The 23,545-nt window shown below is 34.5% G+C and overlaps 1 protein-coding gene across 6 annotated transcripts in view; it reads left to right on the forward strand.

The window, feature by feature from the left end:
* The window catches only part of WASHC3 (WASH complex subunit 3), a 128,218-nt gene that overhangs the window by 16,744 nt on the left and 87,929 nt on the right, over positions 1-23,545 (forward strand). For all 6 annotated transcript variants that reach the window (XR_013830412.1, XR_013830413.1, XR_013830414.1 and 3 more), the window contains 3 exons: positions 2,218-2,283; positions 4,204-4,311; positions 8,053-8,163. Coding sequence is in view for 3 of the 6 variants with exons in the window: in XM_079936301.1 (XP_079792427.1) it covers positions 2,218-2,283; positions 4,204-4,311; positions 8,053-8,163 (285 nt within the window). In the remaining 3 variants the exon portion in view is untranslated. The remainder of the gene's footprint in view (positions 1-2,217; positions 2,284-4,203; positions 4,312-8,052; positions 8,164-23,545) is intronic.

Consider the following 23,545-nt stretch of genomic DNA (forward strand, 5'->3'; position numbering starts at 1 on the left):
TGAGGGGGAAGGAGGGGATGTATATATATATATACATATAGCTGAGTCACTTTATTGTACAGCAGAAACTAACATAATATTGTAAAGAAATTATACTCCAATAAAAATTAATTAATTAATTAAAAAATAAAATTGGCATCATAGGGACTTCCCTGGAGGTCCAGTGGTTAAGACTTTGCCTTCCAGTGCAGGCGTGCAGGTTCAATCCCTGGTCGGGGGGCTAAGATTCCTAATGCCTCACAGCCAAAAAACAAAACAGAAGCAATATTGTAACAAGTTCAATAAAAGTGGTTCACAGGGACTTCCCTGGTGGCGCAGTGGTTAAGAATCTGCCTGCCAATGCAGGGGAAACGGGTTTGAGCCCCGGTCCGGGAATATCCCACATGGCGCTGAGCAACTAAGCCCATGCGCCACAACTACCGAGGCTGCACTCTAGAGCCCACAAGCCACAACCACTGAGCCTGCATGCTGCAACTACTGAAGCCCGCGTGCCTAGAGTCCGTGCTCTGTAACAAGAAAAGCCACCACAGTGAGAAGCCTAAGCACCGCACCAAAGAGTAGCCCCCGCTCAGCAACAAAGACCCAACGCAGCCAAAAATGAAATAAATAAATAAATTTATTTTTAAAAAATATGGTCCACATCAAAAAAAATTGGCATCATAATAGTTTCTACTTCATAGACTTGGTGTGAGATTTCAAATGATACTTGCATATACAGTGTAGCATACTAAGGTAAATGCTCAGATGTTTACAGTGATGATGATTATTGCTTAAAAGTACATATTTATATAAATATATTAAAACAAAAATGAATTTTTATTTCATTTTTTCTTTTTCTGTGTTCACTTATTTTAATCAAAACAATGTATGCATTTTAAAATAAGTTAGAAATTATTCACTTTACAAATTAACTTGCTGTGGGATTTCTGCAGTTACTAAGCTTCTGCAGTGAATTAAATGACTGATTTGTCAAAATTTAATTTCCGTGATTTTCAGGAAAATGTATAATTTGCAGAGGAATTTATCCATATGATGTTTTATAAGCCTGTGTTTATATTTGTATCAAAGCCTTATGTAAACAAATCCTAGAAATCAAGGTTAAACTTAACTTCAAATGCCATTAAAACTAGATTCTAATGTTTTATTTCTAAATTATATCTTTGTAGATATCAAGAATGCTCATCTAAAAAGTGTCTTGTGAAGAAGTACTAACTACTCTATGGTTGCTTTCAGTTTTCTCCCCCTCTAAATATGGGCAAAATGATCATTTCTTGGGGTGTTAAAATTCTGCTTATGAGTTAGTCAAGATCTTGATAATATCCCAGAAAGCAATCAGAATGCTGCACATCTGCCAACTAGTAAACTGGCCAACTGCTTGTAGGCTGTGTCACTAATAATGTTTAGGATGAGGGAGTTTTAAATAAATGTTCTTATGGATCATATTTTATGATGTTACTTTTATTTGTGTGGGAGTATATATATGGCTAATTTAATTGTACAGAATAACTAGAGCATGGTAAGTTCTTGGTTCTGGTTTATCTTAGATTTTGATGGTAGGTTGATTCCTTTTGCTTTTTTAGTATTCTTTCTTATTTTTTCTCTTTGTTTTAATTCTTTCCGACATTAACTACTCATCTTACAGTTTCATCCTTTTTTACTTTTCAAACTTGAAAAGTTTGTATTTGGGACTAATTGTATATATTTATGTGTTTAAGTAATTTATAAAGGCAGATACTGTTCCATTCTGTTTTGGACTAATTTTTATTCTTGTGTTCTGTGAAGAATTCCTTCATTCAACAACAAATAATTATTAGGCTTCTGTTAAGTGTCCAGTACTGTTCTGGCACTAGGGGTATAACAGTGAATAAAAACCTTTGTCCTCAGAGGAGTTTACATTCTGGTCCCAGTGATTGATTATGGCTCTGATAATGAGTTTGATAAGGCTGAAAATGTAACTTTTTCTTTTCTGTGAATACAGCTTTATAAAATAACCATGAAGCATGCTAATGAAGTTAATAGAATACTTGAGTTCCCATTCTTACTCATATAAATAAGAGAGTAGTATGTTAGAAAATCACAAATATTTAAACCATAGTTTTTATTATTTTCAAATCTGCTGTTTGTTATCCTTGTTAACAGTTTATTTTTAATCAGACTTTATTCTTTTTTTTTTTCCCTTTGGAGTTCATTCTTTTGTTTCTAATCTTTCTTTTCCAGAAACTGGCAGACCTTTCTCTTCGTATCCAGCAAATTGAAACAACTCTCAATATTTTAGATGCAAAGGTTTGTATTTCTGAATAATTTATAGGATAAACTTTGCTCTACATATACCAGCTTTCTCAGTCACACTTAACTTTAATTGCGTTTAAAGATGAATTCAATTTAGCTCCTGCATCCATGAAATGGTGCAGTGTTTTCTTTTGTTTAATTTATTATAATTGCAAAGGAAATGATCTTCATTATGAACCACTAACCGAGTCTGTTTAAATGTTTCTTTCATTATTTGAATCAAAAGCATAATGAGTAACATGTTAACAAATTGAACTGTTACATAGTTTACTTCATTTGATGGAAAACTCACAATTATCTTAATAGTAATCATTGATAACACAGGAAAAATTATGTAAAACTTTACATGTCTCCAGAGCAAAATTTGGAGAAAATATCACCTATTTTCCATTTGTAAATATATTAAATGCTAAAGAATACCAATTTTGATGTCAGAAATTACAAAAGATAACTTTTTATCTTATAACAGCAAAAATAGAAGCGTTGTTTGATTTGAAGCTTGCAGGTTTTGTGTCCTTTTCTATATAAAATAATGGAGATGCTAGTATATTTTTGTGACTTTGTCCTTTTTTTTCTTTAACATCTTTATTGGAGTATAATTGCTTTACAATGGTGTGTTAGTTTCTGCTTTATAACAGAGTGAATCAGCTATACATATGTGACTTTGTCCTTTTATCCAAAAGTTGATCTGAAAAAATATGTATTGAATGTTTATAAGGAAGTGAAATGACTAATATCTTTTAACATAAGGATCAGAATGTCTAGCTTGTACTTTCTACATCTTCCTGTGGACTTCAGCCACTGTATTTCCCTCAGAACATTTCTGTAGATTGTAATTTAGGATACTTGGCCTTGAACATGTTCAAGATAGTCTCTTAGTAGCCATACCAACTTGAAACTATTTGGGCCATAGCCACTGTGCTAAATACTGTCATCAGTCAACAGTTCTCAATGAATATTGCTTCTTCAGGTCTTATTACCATTGGTTTTTCATTATTCTTTATAATGAATATGTGTATTATTTTAATGTTTGTGGAATTCTTAAGTTAGAGTTCAAGGTCACAAGTTAAGTTGCCATATGGACAGATTAACCTTAATTTTTTCCATGGCCATAGAGTTAATCCTCAGAGTTAGCCAAACATTTGACAAACGTATATCATTGATATCAGGATGAAATCAGAAAAGAGGGTTTGCATGGATCTTGCAAATCCAACCTGAAATGCTTAACCACTGACAACATGCTCATTTTTTGTGTATGAAAAATAATGCATTTTAGTAACATTCAGTGATGTTACTAAAGAAAAAAAAAGGAATAAGCTATATCATACATTAAAATGTGGCAAGAGTTTTCTCATTTCCCAGATTATTCAAACTTAAAATGTGCTACAAAGCACATTTTGAGGGGAGGGGTAACAAAATATGTTTAATAAAAATCTTTTTGCAACTTTGTGAGCTAGATTTTCTTATCCCCACTTTACAGGTAAGAAAATTGAGGCCTAGGACGATTTACACAGCGTCACATATTTTGTGACTTAGACCTAGGCAATATGACTCCAAATCCCATGCTCTCATTCCTTACACTAGGATTCCTTAGATTTTAAAAATAATTCCTGAGAAAGAATGGTGATATGCTAAATTAGATTGCTGAGAAATTCTTCAAAAATATTTTATTTGTGAATGCCTTTCACTTTTAAGTAGTTTATGGCATGGAGAATTTCAACCAAAGATGAGATTTTATAAACCTATTTCTACAGGCTTAAAAACTTAAGACAGCTATTTAAAACACACACACACACACACACACACACACACACACACACCCACCCACCCACCCACCCACACCCACACTTAGAAACTTAGTGTTTAAGAACCTAATATTATCCTCATATACCAACATTAATTTTCTTTTCTCAGTTGTCATCTATCCCAGGGCTAGATGATGTCACATTTGAAGTATCTCCTGTAAGTGTCACTAGGATCACAAATGAAACACATTCTGAAACCACTTCAGAGCAATCACAGGTAAGTATTTAAGTTCCGGGAAACATGAGCAGATATCTTGGTTGAACCAAATAGACCTAATCAGCAGGTTTGAAGAAAGAAGTTAAATAAAAATGTAATACTTTGAATAGTAATATTTTAAACCTTAAGATAGAAAATGAAGTTTGAAAAAAAGTTATTAGCTTTTCATTTGTTATTTTGAAGGGCTTCCTAAAGTTAATATTTTTCTTGCCTATAAAAAAAAGAAAACCTATACAGAACTAGGAAAAATCTTGAATATAATTGTTTTCTTCAAGTTCACTATGGAAGTTTTTTTCTTAGTTCTTATAAGAAATGTATCTTTTAAATGTTTTATTATAAAAACTTTCAAACGTGAACAAAAATAGAATAGTACAATGAATACCCAAATGCCCATTACCTGGATTCACCAGTTAAGATTTTGTTGCAAATTCTTCATCTTTTTTTGTCACTTACTGAAGTGAATTCCAGGCATCATGTTATTTCACCCCTGTATAATTCCTTGTGAAAAGTTCTGAAATTTTCTTGTGTAACCACAATGCCTTTATCATATACAATATAATTAACAATAATTCCCTGGTAATATCTAACTCCTTGTTGCCTGAAGTCTGCTCCATGGGCCAGCAGCCTCAGAATCACCTGAGGGCCTGTTAGAAATGCGGGATTTCAGGTTCTACCCCACACTTAAGGAATCAGAATCTGCATTTTAACAAGATTCCTATGTGATTTGTAGACTTGAAATTTGAGAGATCCTGATCTAAGAAATACCAGTTTTGGGAGTTGATTTGTTTAAATCAACATCCTAGTAAGACCCATGCTTTGTGTTTGTTTCTTAATGTCTTAATGTTCATTTATGCTCTGTATAAATTTAAATTTTATATGACTTTTTATTTCAAGAAATAAAAATTCTTTATTGTTTAAGAACAGATAATCTCTAGTGTATCTCAGTGAGGTATTAAAATCCAAAATAAAATAATCACTAAAATGGTGGTCTAACAAGTAGTACCAAGCAAGCAGACTTCCTATCTATATGGAATTCTGCATTTGTACCTGGAGGTACTTTTCACAGGATATTTTTTAGATCATGATGGTGTTGACCATGATGATAATAACTAAACATGTAAAGGTTTTTACTGTGTGAGGCGTGCTAAGTGCTTTTTATAAATCAAATCAATTCTCACAACAGCCCTATGTCTACAGATACGTCAAATGAGGTACACAGAGGTTAAGTAACTTGCTGAAGGTAAACTGTAAGAGCTGGAATTTTAACCCAGGCAATCTGGTGTCAAGAATCCTAGCTCTTATATGCTACACTGCACTGTCTCCAGCACCTGTGTTGAACTTGTTAAACATATTGAGTACATGTGGTACAAGGCCCTGTGGGATGAGCCATATATTTAGAGATATTATGTATTTGGGGAATGAATTAGATGACCATTTACTTAATAATTAGATATTAGAAAATTTAACATCCACTTAGTATAACAAATTCCATTATGATGGCCACTGGACTATATATAATATACAAGAGTAAATCCAGATGTTTAGAGGAGTTTAACTTCACAAGGTTTTTTCAGTTAAAGATGGACCATTCTTTCTCTAGAACAAGGCATGTGTAAAAAATATTAAATGTTTCCACCCTACCTAGTAATTATTCTTTGGAGGATACTAACTGTCATATGTTTCTATAAATTTCTAAAATGGTATCTAACTTTTAATATTAATTTTTCCAGGTGTTATTGTGCATGCCATCTATAATATGTATTTTAAAACTTATGCAGCTGTGTTGGTCTTGCCTATTTAAGGTCTCAAAAAACTGATTATGAGTAATCACAACTGAATTATCTAAAATTCAGAATGACCTGATATTCTGGCAGTTTTATTTAAAAATAGTATATTAATTCATTTGGAGAATTTATGAAGTGTTGTTGGCTTCCTGAGTTTTAAAAATGTCCTAAAATTGTGTCTTGATTGGATTAATAAAATCAGCATGTTCAGCATGTTCTTAATATTGAAATCAACTTTTTAATTTCTTCTCCATTGTTTTTAGTTGGTATATTTTATGTAAAATATTTTGAAATGGACTGAAGTATTGCTTAACACAGAATTTCCATTGACATTACAGTCAGCTCACTTATCAGATAAAGGATAATCGTGAACTTTTTTTTTAATCATCCATTCATTACAATCTCCAATCTATTGATATATATGAGTCAAAGACCCAAGGTTTGCATGCTGATTTTTCTGCAACTTTAATTTCATGGTTCAGATCTTATCATTACTCACAATAGAACATCCAATTGTGCAGATTGAGATTAATTTGAGAATAAAATGAAGGACAGTTGAGAAATATGAGAGAGGATTTGGGTCATTCAAATAGCAAAGGTGTAAGACCTGATATAATTAAACCTTGTTGAGGTCTTAGTTATTAGGCCAAAGTTAAAGGCTGAGTTTTAAAATCCATTGGTCTTATATGTAATTATCATTTGCTCCATTGTGCTACTCTATGAGTTTATTGTTCCTATTTTTTTAAAAGCATACTTGGGTCTTGTTTGAATTTTTTATTTAATTAAATGTTTTGGACAGTTTGTAATTATGTATTTTACAGATGAATGTGTATATATACATATATATACACACACATACACACACACGTGCATGCACACTTTTGTACACTTGACACTGTCATATAACAGGAGTAACCTAAAGAATTTTTGGATGTTTTATTTGCTTCAGCATTTAAAAGAGATTTAATTTATATTTGAATTATCTGAGGAAAAACCTTAACATATAATTCATATTCTAAAAACTATGAATACTTAAAGATTTTTTTGATTTATTTACAATTTAAGCATAGATAGGTAGACATAAAATTGATTTTATTCAGTTAAGGAACTTACTCTTAATGCTAACATACAGATAGTGAGTCAGAATTCACTAACTAGACTTACTCTAAATGTTTAGGTTGATAGAAAAATCAAGAACTGTATATAGACAGTCATAGCTTTGCACTAAAGTGAAGATAGGGTTCCAATATGGACAAGTTTCAGTTAACATTGTACCACGCAAAGTTGAGAACTGCCTATACGATAAAAACATTTTTGTCCATAAAGACCATTCCCCAGTATTCTTCATTATAAGTAGTAGTTTTTATAATGTTAATAATTTCATCAGTAGCTGAAATATATAAAAACATAATTTTGTCTGAGAAATGGGTTTCTCTTCCACAAGTTCTCCAGGCATTGCCTTTAAAGATGTTAGAATAGCCATATCCACTTAGAACAAGATTATTCGATGAATGAGGAATATAACTGTGTAGACGGTATAGATACCCAGAAAATCAATTTTCTGTCCGCTACAGTTGAACAATTGACAAATCAGATAGCATTATTAGCTTTATTAAAAGTTGTATTAAAATAATAGGTCCATCAATAATTCATGTTTTTTATCAGCACTTGGGACAAGTAAAGCAGAATTCTAATTTTTTAATGCCATGAATGTATTTACATCTTTACGGAACAATATAGTGTTGATATTAAGTGTAACTTCCTCTGAAATCATATTTAAGTATTTGTAAATATTTGGAAACATATATCCCATAATTAAATTATTGGTAAATTTAGAAATATGATTTTTTTCTGATATTAATTGCTTTAGAATTATAAAAAGAAACATCCCTTTTAAGTAACATGACGGAGCCCTTTTGTGAATTGTCTAAAGTTTTATACGCAATACTCTCCACAGCTGAACAGTTTACAAGACTCTGGACCACAGGAAAGTGAAGTAACACCAGAAAATATCTTAACTGTAGCCAAGGATCCAAGATATGCCAGATATCTCAAAATGGTTCAAGTGGTAAGCTAATTTGGTCTGTCTTCTCTGTCTAGCAGCCTCCTCTGAAGTTCTTAACCCTGGAGGTTTCATTGTTATTTTTTCAATCTGAGAAAACTGCTAAACCGAGTGACCAAGTTTTCTACTCTCTTACTTCTTTTCTATGTTTAATGAATGCCCTGATAAAGAGTAAGCAGAAGTCGAATCTTCTAATTAAAACTGACCTCACACTTCAAATTAACATAGTTTAGTATAGATTTATGTAAATTTTTTGCTTTACGTAATCTTTGCAAATCTTGAATGTATCAGATAGAGGAATGAAAGTGGACTATTCACTTAGTAAATCGTATGGCTTTAGCTTAATTTCCTGTATGCTAACACAGATGGTTTTTTGTGTATTTTTATTCTGAATTTCACCTGTCAATAGTTTCGTTCATAGAAAAGAGCATAAGTCACTTGGCCATGTAAGGTAATGCTTTTCATATTATGACTTGAGAATGTGTATTTTTTCTAAGAAATCATTACATGGTATGCAAAAAAGTACAACACAATATTTGCTCTTCTATAACAGCAGAAGTTCATTTCATTCCTGTAGAAAGTCCTATTACAGTAGTTGAAGGAGCTAGCTGTCCATTTTTCAGTTGATCAGAAAATTAATCCTTCTGTAAAATTCTGTTATCAGGCAAAAGAAGGACTGATATTAAAGAAGAACAGTTTTGCTGTTCTTGGCATTATTTATCACCAAAATAATTTAAAAACTAAGACTGTCTGACAACCAGAAAGAATAGATTGGCTATTTAGAAGCTACATTGGTGACAATGGGGAGAAGAAAGTACATTCACTTTCTCTAGCTGTCAGAAGTAGCTGTGTCACTTTCAAAATTCTTAATTGACAGTCAAAGCTCTGGGCTTTAGGCTTTGGGGAAAAAAACAGACTTTGGGTTGAAAATATAAATTTTTTAAACTAATAAAAATAAAATAGAGCTAGTTTGAGTGTGAATCATGATAAATGAATTTTTAAAACTAAAACCCAGGAAAGCTTAAGCTAAGCTTAAAATATGGACTGTTAAAAAATATGTCTTTGACACTTTCAAACAAAAGATGAAAAGTTTCAGAGTAACTCTGAAAGGCTTTTTATTTAGTCTCTTCTTGCCTAACCTATATAAAATAGGAAATGGGAAAATCTACTTGATATCTATGACTGCCTTGAAATATTTGATAGAAGACCACATCTTAGGATAATTGTTATATTCTTAATACATTGCCTCTGACTTTACAAGAATTTGAAAAATCCTCATTTTTCTTTTCAGTATTAATCCACTGTCCTTTTATTCCACAAATATTAAACACTTACCCTAGGTACCATATTAGATATTGTCTAGATTTATTTAGCCAACTAAGGTTCACAGACACCACTTGACATTTTTATTTTTGTTATTAATTACTTAGACAAATTTCATTGCTTTTCAGAATTTCATATATAATATATATCATATGTTTGCATGTATATATGTAAATGATTCTTTACATATTTATTCTTCTAATCATGTAGCTTACCATCTCACTAGGAATAAAAGCCAAAGTCCTTCAGAGGCCCGTGAGATGCTATACAATTTAGTTCCCTAATTACCTTTCTAATCTCATATCTTCACTCACTCTGCTCCAGCTCTACTGTCCTCCTTGATGTTCCTTGAATAAATATATAGACAGTCGCGTGTCTCGGGGCCTTTGCATCAGTTCTCTCTGCCTGAAACACTTTTCCCAAATATCTTTATGGTTTTGCTCCCTCTCTTCCTTCAAATATTTGCAGAAATATTACCTTCTTTCTAGTCCCATTCCTTTTATTCCTTCCCTACTATATTTTTCTTCATATAACCATCTAATTATATGCAAAACACTACATATTTTATGTACATTGTTTGTGTGTCTACTGCTCCTAGAATATACACCTTTTTGTTTACTGCCCTATTCCCAGTTCCTAGAACCATACCTGGCACATAGTATTTACCTATGAATGAAAATGATGGTATTTTTCTCTATACTGTTTTAACTTTTGATAGGTTTTGGTGATAGATTTCTTTTTTACACTAGCTCAGTGGTTTTTAGAGTAAAAAACTTGTTCAAGATATAGGTTTCTAGTTCCCACCCTACTAAATGAGAATCTTTGCAGTTGGGACTCAGAGCCAGAGCATACATGCTTTGAGAAATGCTCTTCTGATTAAGAACTGTTTAAAAATATTTTACACTGTTTTGTTTTTTTTTTTAATAAATTTATTTACTTTACTTTTGGCTGCGTTGGGTCTCCGTTGCTGTGCGCAGATTTTCTCTAGTTGTGGCGAGCAGGGGCTACTCTTCATTGCGGTGCGTGGGCTTCTCATTGCAGTGGCTTCTCTTGTTGCAGAGCACAGGCTCTAGGCATGTGGGCTTCGGTAGTTGTGGCACGTGAGCTCAATAGTTGTGGCTCGCGGGCTCTAGAGTGCAGGCTCAGTAGTTGTGGTGCACGGACTTAGTTGCTCCGTGGCATGTGAGATCTTCCCAGACCAGGGCTCAAACCCATGTCCCCTGCATTGGCAAGCAGATTCTTAACCACTGCACCACCAGGAAAGCCCCTTTACACTGTTTTATAACACCAAATAATTTTTATCTCAAAACATTTAAAAAGTTGATAGTTTTATTTCTTATATTTTAAACTATCTAATTCTGTAGCAGTATCTGGCACTTAGCTTTAGCCCATCCTTTTTGCTTGGTGTCACCATGAGCAGGGGTTTAATTTTTTCTGCCTCAGACTTTTTGTTTTTAGCCCAATTTCCTTGATTTTAGTCCTTTGCCTCTCTTCTGCCTTTTGTACGGGTGTTTCTAATTCCTGAACATTTCCAGTGTTCTGGAAGTGCTGCTTCTTTGTGGTATCCTTCTCTTCAGGCACATGGACTTGGCCTTCCTTTGCTATGCTAAGTCATCATTCTTTTATCTGCTTTTAATTTCCATGTATTGTGGTTCGTGTATGCCTCTTAGTCATTAAAATTGGAGTTCGTGTTATTTCTTTTTGCCTTATTGTTTGGGGGTAATAATTTTCAAGAAGAAAGCAGGGACCAACATCTTTGCTTTGAAATTATAAGTTCATCCAAGTTAAATTTAATTTTATTGTTTTTAGTTCATCGTGCCAACCTGTATCCCAGAATCTTATTACCCAACTTTTGTTTCGTACTGCTCCCTGTCCTACATTTCATTCTTCAAACAAAACCACAAAACTTTCTCAATATAAGCTCCATGCTTTCCCACCTCTGAATCTAGATTCCCCTTCTCTTGACCACTACATGTCCAAATTCTACTCATCTGACATGTTCCTATGAACACTTTCACTAAATTATCCCAGATTCTGAACCCACCAACACATAAAGCCAGAAGTGATATCTTCCTTCGTCTATCTGTCCAACCACTTTATCTGTATCTTTTCTCACTTCATATCTTGTCCTTTGATAATTTTAAAATATTTTTATCTACTTGTGTTGAAAAGGAAATGAGTGGAAGAACTATATCTTGATCGATCTTTGTATTCACTTTAACACCTTACCTAAAAAGGTGCTCAATCAATATTTGTTTTTTTATTGGTGGTTTTTTGTTTGTTTGTTTGTTTTTTGGTTGTTTGAGGGTTTTTTGGCTGAGCTGTACGGCATGCAGGGATCTTACTTCCCTGACCAGGGATCAAACCGGTGCCCACTGCACTGGACTGCCAGGGAAGTCCCAATTTTAGAAGCCTACATTCTGGAATTTAGGGAATTGTTTGTATCAACAAAAGGAAAGATAGCATGGTCTCCAGAAAACCTGTCTTTCTGAAAAAATCACTATATACCAACAATATAAAAATCTACTCCTAAGATCCCCCAAATAACCATTCTGTATCCAGAAGGGAATTAACAGTGCCACAAGTTCTCTCCGCTACTAAGGACAGTAATAGGATTTCTTTCATTTTTAATTGCCTTTATATTTTTGTCATTTAAAAATATGAGTTGCTGCTCCATAAGCAGAGTCTTTCTTATACCTGTAATTCCGCATATGCTTAGTTTCTCATCTTTTTCCAAAATATAATATTCTTCCACTCAGCATCTTAATACTTACTAAGTCCTCAACCCTCTTGTAATCTTTTCTCTTCCTTCCTTCCTGAATTGTTATTTAGAACTATGTCATTCTCTCTCATAAGACAGTGAGTGTGTTTCTCAAGCACTTTCAGCTTCTCCACTTGTATAAAAGTTTGAATTTGCTGACTACCCATGTAGTGATCACTCACTTCAGATAGGAAGACATAGAAAGTCCTGTAACTTACAAACCCTGATGTTTAAAAAAAAAAAAAAAACTCGGGCTTTCTGGGTATCAGGATGAACTACAGTCTTTTTTTGGCTTTCTTTGTAAGATGCCCTGAAAACTTCCTCTTCCTGGGTCCTAGATATCTCCTGGAATGTATTGCTTTTATATTTGCTTTTCCTCACTTGTCACATACCTGTAAATCTACTTTAGAGACTAGGTAATTAAAACTGCTTAATATAAACTCCTTTAAACAGAAGCCAACAAAATCTTTCAAATGTCACAAGTACCAATGCACAGAGAAATAAGCTGTGCCCTTCTTTTTGGTCTCTGTACCTTTTTCTGTGACCCCTGGATTACTACCTTCTGTGAGGTACAAAATGATTACAGTTCCAGGAAGTAGTTACCTATGAGACAATTTGAATGCCTCAGGGTACACACCAAGATCTTTACTTCGTACTTCTGGGATGCAACATGCTATATAGTTTCTTAGCTTTGTCATGCAATCCTGTGTGACCATATTCAGACCATATTGGCTCTTAAGGTCTCAGTCCCCTCAAACATAAAATGATATCTAAAGTTCTTTACATTTATGATCCATTAATTGATCTCCAAATTTGGATCTCATTATTAATGAATGTTCCTGGAACACCTGCTGGCATTTACTGTTTTTTTTTTTTTTTTTTGTCCTTTTAAAGCAAGTTTTACAGAAGATTTTTCAGTGAGTAATAATGTTGTGTTCCAAATATGGCAGGTAATTGATTCTGATTTAATGTTTGTTGTCATAATAGTGCAGCACAAGTCTTTACTAAATTATATATTGCATTTATAACTTAACTGGAATTGTGTGCATAGATCACTTTTCCAACAATTCTCCCCTTTTTACTGGCAGAGCTTGGTGAATCCTTTGCCAGTAATAAATTGTGCATTGGGAAAATTCGACTTCCACATTAAGAAGCTAATGACTTGTATTTTTTGAAACCATATTTGCCAAAACAGTCTCTTTGGACACTTAGTTTTTTTTAAAAGCTCTATTTTCTTTGGCTGCCTTAAAATGTGAATTGAATAATCTTGGTTCTGGTGGTTCTGATGCATCTGTTGCCAGCAATGGATGTTGGCCTGGGGAAATGTGAGTTCCATTACCTAAGGAAAGAATCTTCAACTGATTATTAAAGATGTTCATCAAGAAATTATATACCTTGGACCTGGGGAAACTAATCAAGTATGAAGTAGAGTACTCTTTAGATAGGTATAGTTTTTTAAGAGTAATTAAAGGCTTTAAAACCTTGTTTGGGACATGACCCACATGTGACTTCCCATGGAGTTCCAGGGTAGGTTCCTCATCAGTGATTGGCAGTATAGTCAAAAGGAGGAGCTACTGGTTCATATATAGTCAGAGCTATGGAAAACACTGGTGCAGATTTAGTTTAACAATTATATGCTATTTTTAATTTTTATTTTTAATTCTGTAGGTATTTTAATATGTGTTTTGTTTATAATAGCTAAAGTTTACTAACCAGTATCAAGGTCAGTATTTTTTGATTACATAAAGGTTTGGGGGCAGACAATTTCCTCTGGTATTTTAACATCACACTGTTCATTGAAGGTAAAAGCTAGCATGTACAATGATTGATTTCCCACACATACGAATGTAGATAAAGAAAAGATACAGGCGAACATATGTCTACTTAATTAGTTGTGTAATTTAGCCAGCTTTGAAAATTGAAAAGGGAAAATACTTTATCCTTCTCACTTCCATTTCCATTTGACTATAAAAGAGAGAAGCAAAGCTTAGCAGAATGGTAAACTGCATGAGTAGTAACTTTGAGTTGGCATAAGTGGAGCTCAAGTGACCACAGTTATCCTGCTTCCTCTACATTCTATCTTGCATCAAATGCAAGAAGGATTGGATAGAGATTTTCTGCCCTAAGGCAGAAAACAGTGACAGTTAGCTGCCAATTGAGAGCCCTTGAGGTAACAGCCTATGCTTTGCCATAGCCTGAGTATCTGGAAAACCTAGAAACGGGTACTTTTTGTTGTATCTTTGGCAAAAAACAAACAAAAAAAAAACAAAACAAAAACTACCCAAGTTACTTATTCTCTGCTAAAGTCAGTGTACTAACCTCTAAGGAAACCATGTGTAAAGAATTATTATGCCAGTTTTCCAGATTATGATTTTTCAGTATTATGGCTTCCTTTTGAATCCTTCCCAAGTTCCCTTGAAATTGAAAGTTAGGGAGGCCAGAACCAGTCATACCATGTACACATTTAAGGTTAAGAAGTATTGCTTTATGACGTACTTACCCTTTTGTTTATTCCTTATTTTATTTTTCTCATATATTTTTGTTAGAGAACAGTAAACAATAATATTGCTAAATTCAGGTTCTAAATTTCTTGCTTTCCTGGTGTATTTGTTTTCTTGATTTCTTGTTTTCCTTAGAACACTGAAGGGAAAACACGTAGTGGGCAGACCCTACAAAGTTAGATGGTTGTCAGTATCCATTTGGTAATATGATATGCACCTGCCTTGATGCTTATGTATTCCTTACATTTTCTTCACTAATACCACTTTTGCCATAATCATACAGCTCAGAATATTTTAATGCTTGCATATTTTCCATTATAGCTATCCTTGTGTGGCATTCAATTGCCATGAAAGTAATTTTTTTTGTTTCTTTGCACCTCTTTTATTATTTGGCTGCGTCGGGTCTTTGTTGCGGCGCATGGGCTCTTTGTTGCAGCGTGCAGGCTTCCCTCTAGTTGTGGTGCATGGGCTGTAGAGCACACGGGCTCAGTAGTTGTGGCATACGGGCTGCATGTGGCATGTGGGATCTTGGTTACCCGACCAGGGATCAAACCTGCGTCCCCTGCATTGGAAAGCGGATTCTTAACCACTGGACCGTAAGGGAAGTCCCGCCATGCAAGTATTGATTTGAATAATTTGTTTATAGGAACTAGTTGTTTAACCATAACTGTTTTTATTTATGGTGCTTATAACCTCTGGAAAATATATACATATTTTGAACTGTGAACTTCAGGAGGGTTTAGAATTCTCAGTCATATTTGATGAATGGTCATACATCAACAAGCCAGTGTACACAGATGCCAGTCTCTCTTGAGTTGTAGGGGGATATTTGGTTGCTGTATGAATTCTTTGATATTTAGTAATCTATCAGATCATTTAAATTAATTTAAATAAAACAAAATTTAAAGGAGGAGTAAGTGCAACATAAGAGAATTCAGGCACAAAATAATCTTCTTTTAAAAATAATTCATAAGGTAATAAATTTAGGTTGCTAAATTTGTCAAATCAGTTTTTCTTAAAACTGTGTATGAAGAGATTACATTTCTTTAGGAATTTATTCTCCATATCATATTTTTGAATCATCAGTATCATATATAAAGTAATTTAGATAAGGTGTGGGACAGTTTAACTGAAACAGTCCTTTCAAGCTGAAACAGTTAATTATTTATTTCAGTTTATTTATTTTGCTAAGTGCCAAAAAAATTTACTTCATCTGCCTTAAATTCATTATAACATCATAACTCTATGCACTTCTCCCCACAAAAGAAAGAAAAAGGAGTAGAAGTAAGCAATCAAATACAGGGGAGAGAACTTTTAGAGGGCAAGCTTAAGGTAGTTTTGAATTTAATAGGAATTTCATTTAACTGATACATAAAATGGGAACCAATAAAGACCAGGGGATTTAGCAGAAAAATATTTTTATCTTTTGACTTCATATCTTTCATTCCAACTAATTTAAACAACTCCTTAACTCTTATGATAGAAGGTGTGACAAAAGGAACAGTACATCACTATTAAAGTTCATAAGGAAGCTTTTGAAGATTGCTAACAATGACAGTTTTTATACTTGCTGAAACGTGCGGTATAGTTCTTTTACTCTGAAACCGACTATAAAATTTTAGTTACCCAACTTTGATTTTTCAGTGCCCTTCTATTTTTTTTTCCTACTGACCACCTTTGCCAGAAATAAGGGCCCTCACATAAAAGTTTTACAGATTGGTGAGGAGGAATAATAGTAATGTAAATTAAGTAGTTACTTCATTAGATTTACTCTTTTTAGGAATATTGTGATTCTCACCTTAACTATAAATTAGTCTGTCTAAGATTGTGTAAATTAATGGGAGATAAAGTAAAGACCAGAGAAGCAAATGAGCTATAGTAAGGAAGTGGGCTCACCTCAGGTGGGAGAGAAGTGTCTTAGAGGTTTTAAAGACCATCAACTTGAGGAAGACATTTTAGCACCATATTCTGACAAGGATCTCAGTGAAAGCATTCGTAATGGGGTGGAGGCCTGGTACAGAAGATAATTTGTTTTGAATGGATCACAACATCATTTGTAAGTTAATCTTTTGGTATTATTTTACAGTTTGGAGAAAATGCTAATATGTTAACTGTATGTTTAAAAAAAAGTACATTTCAAAATATTGAATTTTATTGGGAGAAAATGGATGAAAATTATCTATTCCTCTACCAGAGGATATCTACATCTTTTGTATTTATCTTAATACTGCAATTTAAAAAAAAATCTCCAGACGTAAATATATCTTACCAAAGTTTTTCATAATGTACGGCAGCATCCTAACTTTTCTTTTCTTGTTCTTTTCCTAGCCCAAGTTCACAAATGACTTTTATTCAGTTTATTGGTTAGACCATGTGCTGATGACCCATTCATTCATTGCCCTTCATTGTGGTTCTGAACCCACATGTAATGCCCAGTCTTGGTCATCTCTCTTTGAGTAGGTCCCTATGGATCCCTAAGAGCATTTAATGAAAGACTCATAACACACCAGTTCAAACACATTACCACTGTCAGAAGACTACTTCAAAAGTGAATATTCTGTGGTTTTGATCAGTAGAATCATCCTTATAGTTAAATACTAAGAATTCTATTATGTATAGCTTTTATTACCATATTTGCAGATATTTCATTAAGTCCTCTTTAATAGACACATATAATAATAATGTTTTCAAAAACTGAACAAGATTCCATCTGAATTTATTACATTGATACTTTTAATTTAAGTAGCAAATTCCAAAATGATTTGCTATAGAAATTCTTTTAAAGTTTTTATTCCTGGAAAGTAAAAGTATAATTAAATTTAGAAAATTCTGTTAATACATATTTCAGAGAACAAATATCATTTGAGTGAAATGAGGGATAGCAAAGCTATAGTGTAACTGACATGTTTATAATGGAGTTCTAGCATTAATTAACCTATCATAGCAAGACTTTAAATTTTAGATATTATCTTTGCTTTATAATGAAGGGAGGAAAATGGGTCTTCCACAGCACCAAATTACTCTGAAATTAACAAATATTTGAGTAGCTACAAAGAAAACACCATGCACTTTTTTGGTCATTACACCTAATATTTATCATGTTAAAGTAATATCCAGGGGAAAAATGACCACATGGGGAAATTGATACAGCTGTATTTTGAATTGTCTCATGACAATAGATCCCTCACTTTTTTTTTTTTTTTTTTTTGTGGTACGCGGGCCTCTCACTGTTGTGGCCTCTCCCGTTGCGGAGCACAGGCTCCGGACGCGCAGGCTCAGCGGCCATGGCTCACGGGCCCAGCCACTCTGCGGCATGTGGGATCTTCCCGGACCGGGGCACGAACCCGTGTTCCCTGCATCGGCAGGCGGACTCTCAATCACTGCGCCACCAGGGAAAGCCCGATCCCTCACTTTCTGAAATAATTTCTTTAAGGGTTTTTCTTGATAAGCATTTAGGTTAACTTTAGTTCCCATTTCTAAAAGGCACAGATGGAACTGCTAACATGTATTTATTTTATGAATAAAGTAATAGTAACTGCCTGGGCCCTGACCATCATGGCCAGTGTCATTTTTGTCCATTTTATCATGTGATTTGTTCTTACATCTTTAAAGATATCTGATGGGCAGTCAGTGAGAAATACTTTCTCACTGGGATACTAATCTCTTGAGATAATCATTGAAAAAGGAATAATTTACTATTAGCTCCATAGAAACCACTGTATATAGTGCTAGTCAAGATTTGTGAGCTTCTTTTTTGCCCACATATTTAGGTTCAAATTAATGACCTTGGTGGCAACAGTATCTGATATTGTAATATCAGAGTATAGCATTTTCTAAATCTGTACAAGTCATTAGAAATAAAGCTTCCCTTTTTTTTTAGGTAGCCATCATCCACTTTACAGTGATTAAGAGGTTTATTTAAATTAATTTTGTATCCCTTCATGTAAAGCTTCCAGGAGATAATTGAACATGTGATTGTTTTTGTTATGATTGTTCAGTAAACATTTATTATCTATTATATAGATTATTTCACCTGAAGGTTTTATTCTAAATATAACACCTTACTAATATGATTCATAAAATGCAATATAGGTATTTTAAATATAGCACTGTTGAAAATCAGAAGGCAAAGAAATGGTTGAGTCCATTTCACTAAGTTAAAATGTAAACGAAGCCTGATGGGAGGACTGGCTGCTTTTTTCCAGCCCAGAACATCTTTTCAATTCCTACTTATTCTTTCTTCCTTCAAATAAAAAAAGTACTATCCACCTACCAACTCAATAGATCTTTTCTTTATTGTTTACCTAAGTAGGGAAAAAAACTTCATATTTTCCATCTTTCATAACTGTATTGTGATTCAAGCTCATAAACTGAGAGGAAAAAACTTGAACATATAAGGAGTATTATTTTTTTAACATCTTTATTGGAGTATAATTGCTTTACAATGGTGTGTTAGTTTCTGCTTTATAACAGAGTGAATCTGCTGTATGTGTACATATGTCCCCATATCCCCTCCCTCTTGCGCCTCCCTCCCACCCTCCCTATCCACCCCTCTAGGTGGTCACAAAGCCCAGAGCTGATCTCCCTGTGCTATGTGACTGCTTCCCACTAGCTATCTATTTTACTTTGGTAGCATATATATGTCCATGCCACTCTCTCACTTCGTCCCAGCTTACCCTTCCCCCTCCCCATGTCCTCAAGTCCATTCTCTACATCTGTGTCTTTATTCCTGTCCTGCCCCTAGGTTCTTCAGAACCTTTTTTTTGTTTTTAGATCCATATATATGTGTTAGCATACGCTATTTGTTTTTCTCTTTCTGACTTACTTCACTCTGTATGACAGACTCTAGGTCCATCCACCTCACTACAAACAATTCAATTTCGTTTCTTTTTTTTTTTAATAAATTTATTTTTTTTATTTTTATCTTTGGCTATGTTGGGTCTTCATTGCTGTGCACGGGCTTTCTCTAGTTGCCGCGAGCAGGGGCTGCTCTTCATTGTGGTGCGCGTGCTTCTCATCGCGGTGGCTTCTCTTGTTGTGGAGCACGGGCTCTAGGTGCGTGGGCTTCAGTAGTTGTGGCACGCAGGCTCAGTAGTTGTGGCTCACAGGCTCTAGAGCTCAGGCTCAGTAGTTGTGGCACACGGGCTTAGTTGCTCCGTGGCATGTGGGATCTTCCTGGACCAGGGCTCGAACCCGTGTCCCCTGCATTGGCAGGCGGATTGTTAACCACTGCGCCACCAGGGAATCCCTTGTTTCTTTTTGTGGCTGAGTAATATTCCATTGTATATATGTGCCACATCTTTTTTTTTTTTAAACGTCTTTATTGGAGTATAATTGCTTTACCATGGCGTGTTAGTTTCTGCTGTATAACAAAGTGAATCAGCTATACATATACATATGTCCCCATATCTCTTCCCTCTTGCATCTCCCTCCCTCCCACCCTCCCTATCCCACCCCTCTAGGTGGTCTCAAAGCACAGAGCTGATCTCCCTGTGCTATGTGGCTGCTTCCCACCAGCTATCGGTTTTACATTTGGTAGTGTATATATGTCCATGCCACTCTCTCACTTTGTCCCAGCTTACCCTTCCGCCTCCTCGTGTCCTCAAGTCCATTCTCTAGTAGGTCTGCATCTTTATTCCCATCCTGCCCCTAGGTTCTTCAGAGCCATTATTTTTTTTTTAGATTCCATACATATGTGTTAAGGTACGGTATTTGTTTTTCTCTTTCTGACTTACTTCACTCTGTATGAGACCCTAGGTCCATCCACCTCACTGCAAGTAACTCAACTTTGTTTCCTTTTATGGCTGAGTAATATTCCATTGTATATATGTGCCACATCTTCTTTATCCATTCATCTGTCAATGGACACTTAGGTTGCTTCCATGTCCTGGCTATTGTAGGTAGAGCTGCAGTGAACATTGTGGTACATGACTCTTTTTGAATTACGGTTTTCTCAGGGTATATGCCCAGTAGTGGGATTGCTGGGTCGTATGGTGGTTCTATATTTAGTTTTTTAAGGAACCTCCGGAGTATTATTATTTTTAAAAAGGGAAGTCATTTCTATTAGATTGAGTAAGAGGGTTTTTTTCCCCTTCTAATCTAAAACTTTAGGAGAATTTCAACATGATTTATAAAGGAATTTAGTATCTTGGCTTTCATTAACATAATAACAAATAAATGTAAATATTGGCAGTCCTATAAGCCTCCAACAGTTTTTGTGATATAAGAAAGTAGTGTTTAACTATTAGAGTTGCCATCGTAATTTCTTTAGTGTGGCTTCTTTACACACTTTCTCCAGTGACGCAAATACAGACATGATTTTTTGGAACATCAGACTTACGGCTGCCTTCTCTCTTCTTCATTACTTATGTTGGACAAACTGCCATTATCACTTGCCAAAAATAATCCCACAGTTCAGTAGACTTCAGTTTTGAGGTCTCTCATGTCCTCCTTAGACCACCAGTAGCTTTGTCTCTTGGAGATCAGAAATTGGACACTTCTTTTTGATGTTTAACAAACCAGACTCCGTTTCTTAACCTCTAAGGAAGAATATAGCAAAACAACAAATTTTCTAAGCAACATCTCTGGAAACATAGCAGCAAATCTCTTTGGAATGTGTCCTTTGGAACATAGGCCAAATTATTTTTGTATTGAGCTTTTAATCAGATTTGTATTAAGGTGATGATAATAGTAAAGTCTTTAATAGGGTAAGATATTATAGTTATATGTATTTTCCTTTATCTGTATTCATATACAGAAATGACTAAAGACTCACCAAACTTTAGTAGTATCTGTATTCTTGTGATGTAACCAGCTTCAAGAAACTAAGGATAAAATATGGAGGTTACAGATTCAGGCTTCTCTTATTCTTATACTGTAACCAATTCCATGAAACTAATGATAAAATAGGAAGCTTATCAAATTTCACCAACTTCCCTGTTCCTCAGTTCTCCCTTCCCACCTACTGCCTCCCCCTCTCCAACCCCATACCACTTTCTCTGCTATATTTTAGGAAACTTTTTTCAATCCTCACTTCTCCTCCCTTCTGTTTTCTCGGCTTCATAACTTATTTATATAACCTTTCCAATGATATCCTGTGGATTATGCTAAAGCATAATAAATAAATCACATAGTTGAGTTTGTCGAAAGACCTTATACCATCAAACCATAGTTAATAAAAACTGAGAGGTCTTTTTTTTAGTGACCTCTCCCGTTGCGGAGCACAGGCTCCGGATGCGCAGGCTCAGTGGCCATGGCTCACGGGCCCAGCCGCTCCGCGGCATGTGGGATCTTCCCGGACCAGGGCACGAACCCGTGTCCCCTGCATTGCCAGGTGGACTCTCAACCACTGCACCACCAGGAAAGCCCTGAGAGGTCTTTTTAAAGTATGACCTTAACTCTGCTCTTTTTCCCATTTCTCCCTAGCACTTCAGAGTTTTTTTAATGAAATGTTTCAAACTCCTAACTTTCCCTGTTATACTAAAGAGTTGAGTGACGTTTAATTATCAAGTAAAAATTTCCAACCTTGTAGTTCAAGTAGACAGCTTTCTCCTCTACTATTAAAATTAAATAATTTTTATTACAAAGTTATTATTAAGTACATTTTATTTCAAAATCTTTCAAGTCTTAGCTCCAGATAATATATTTTTAAAGTGGTGCAAATTGTGATCTTGTGCTTACTTTATTCCAAATGTAAGAGTCTGTTCATGCTGGATGCCCCAAAACAAGTAATTGCTTTTTTTCTATCGTTCATTTATCCTTACACCTCATAAGCTAACGAAAGATCCAAAGTTTTATCTTCTAGCTTCTCTGTCTTCTTAACCTACCATATTTCACTTTTCAGAATACATTAAAGATTGCCCCATGGAACAGTATTGCTTTCAGAAGTATGGTTTTCAAGAGAATTCTATGATGATGCATTTATTTTCATCCATCTAGTATTTAGGTTGCATTTAAAGTGTCTCTTGTTCGCAGACATAGAGAACGAACTTGAGGACACGGGGAGGGGGAAGGGTAAGCTGGAACAAAGTGAGAGAGTAGCATTGACATATAAACACTACCAAATGTAAAATATATAGCTAGTGGGAAGTAGCCGCATAGCACAGGGAGGGTGGGAGGCAGAAGCAAGAGGGAGGGGATATGGGGATATATGTATACATATAGCTGATTTACTTTCTTATACAGCAGAAACTAACACACCATTGTAAAGCAATTATACTCCAATAAAGATGTTAAAAATATAAAGTGTCTTATTATCGGAGTCTTAACATTATATTTTACCAATTTATAATATAAAACATAACAGTTATGAAAATGAATGCATAGATGGGCCTGTAAATGACAGCCTTGCCTCTTTCAGGAGAGAGTCTTCCGGGTAACCCGTGAATTTGAAAAACAAAAAAGCCTTTGCTTTCCCAACCTCCTGTAACCTAGCAAGCTGTAGAGAACTTTGACTTTTTCTCCTCCATAGCCAAAATCAGAGATTATGGTTGTAGAAGGCATCTTATGACTTTCTACAACAGTCTTTCTGGGGCTTTTTTTTTTGTGAGGATTAAATTTTTAATACATTTTCTGATTTTTAAAATGAGGATTGTAGTTAATAAGCTGAACTTAATTTGGCAAGATCTGTAACATTTCTATGAGAGATACATGGTCATTAATTTTGAAAGCTCTGCATATTGAATTTATAATCCATTTGACTCATATTTTTTATATATACTTGCCTGTATATCAAACACAGATTTATTGGATGAAATGTAAGATAAAATCAGCATTTTGGAGGGAAATAGCTGGACAAGTATAT

The sequence above is a fragment of the Stenella coeruleoalba genome (genome assembly GCF_951394435.1).
Source record: "Stenella coeruleoalba genome assembly, chromosome: 11".
Classification (NCBI taxonomy): Eukaryota; Metazoa; Chordata; class Mammalia; order Artiodactyla; family Delphinidae; genus Stenella; species Stenella coeruleoalba.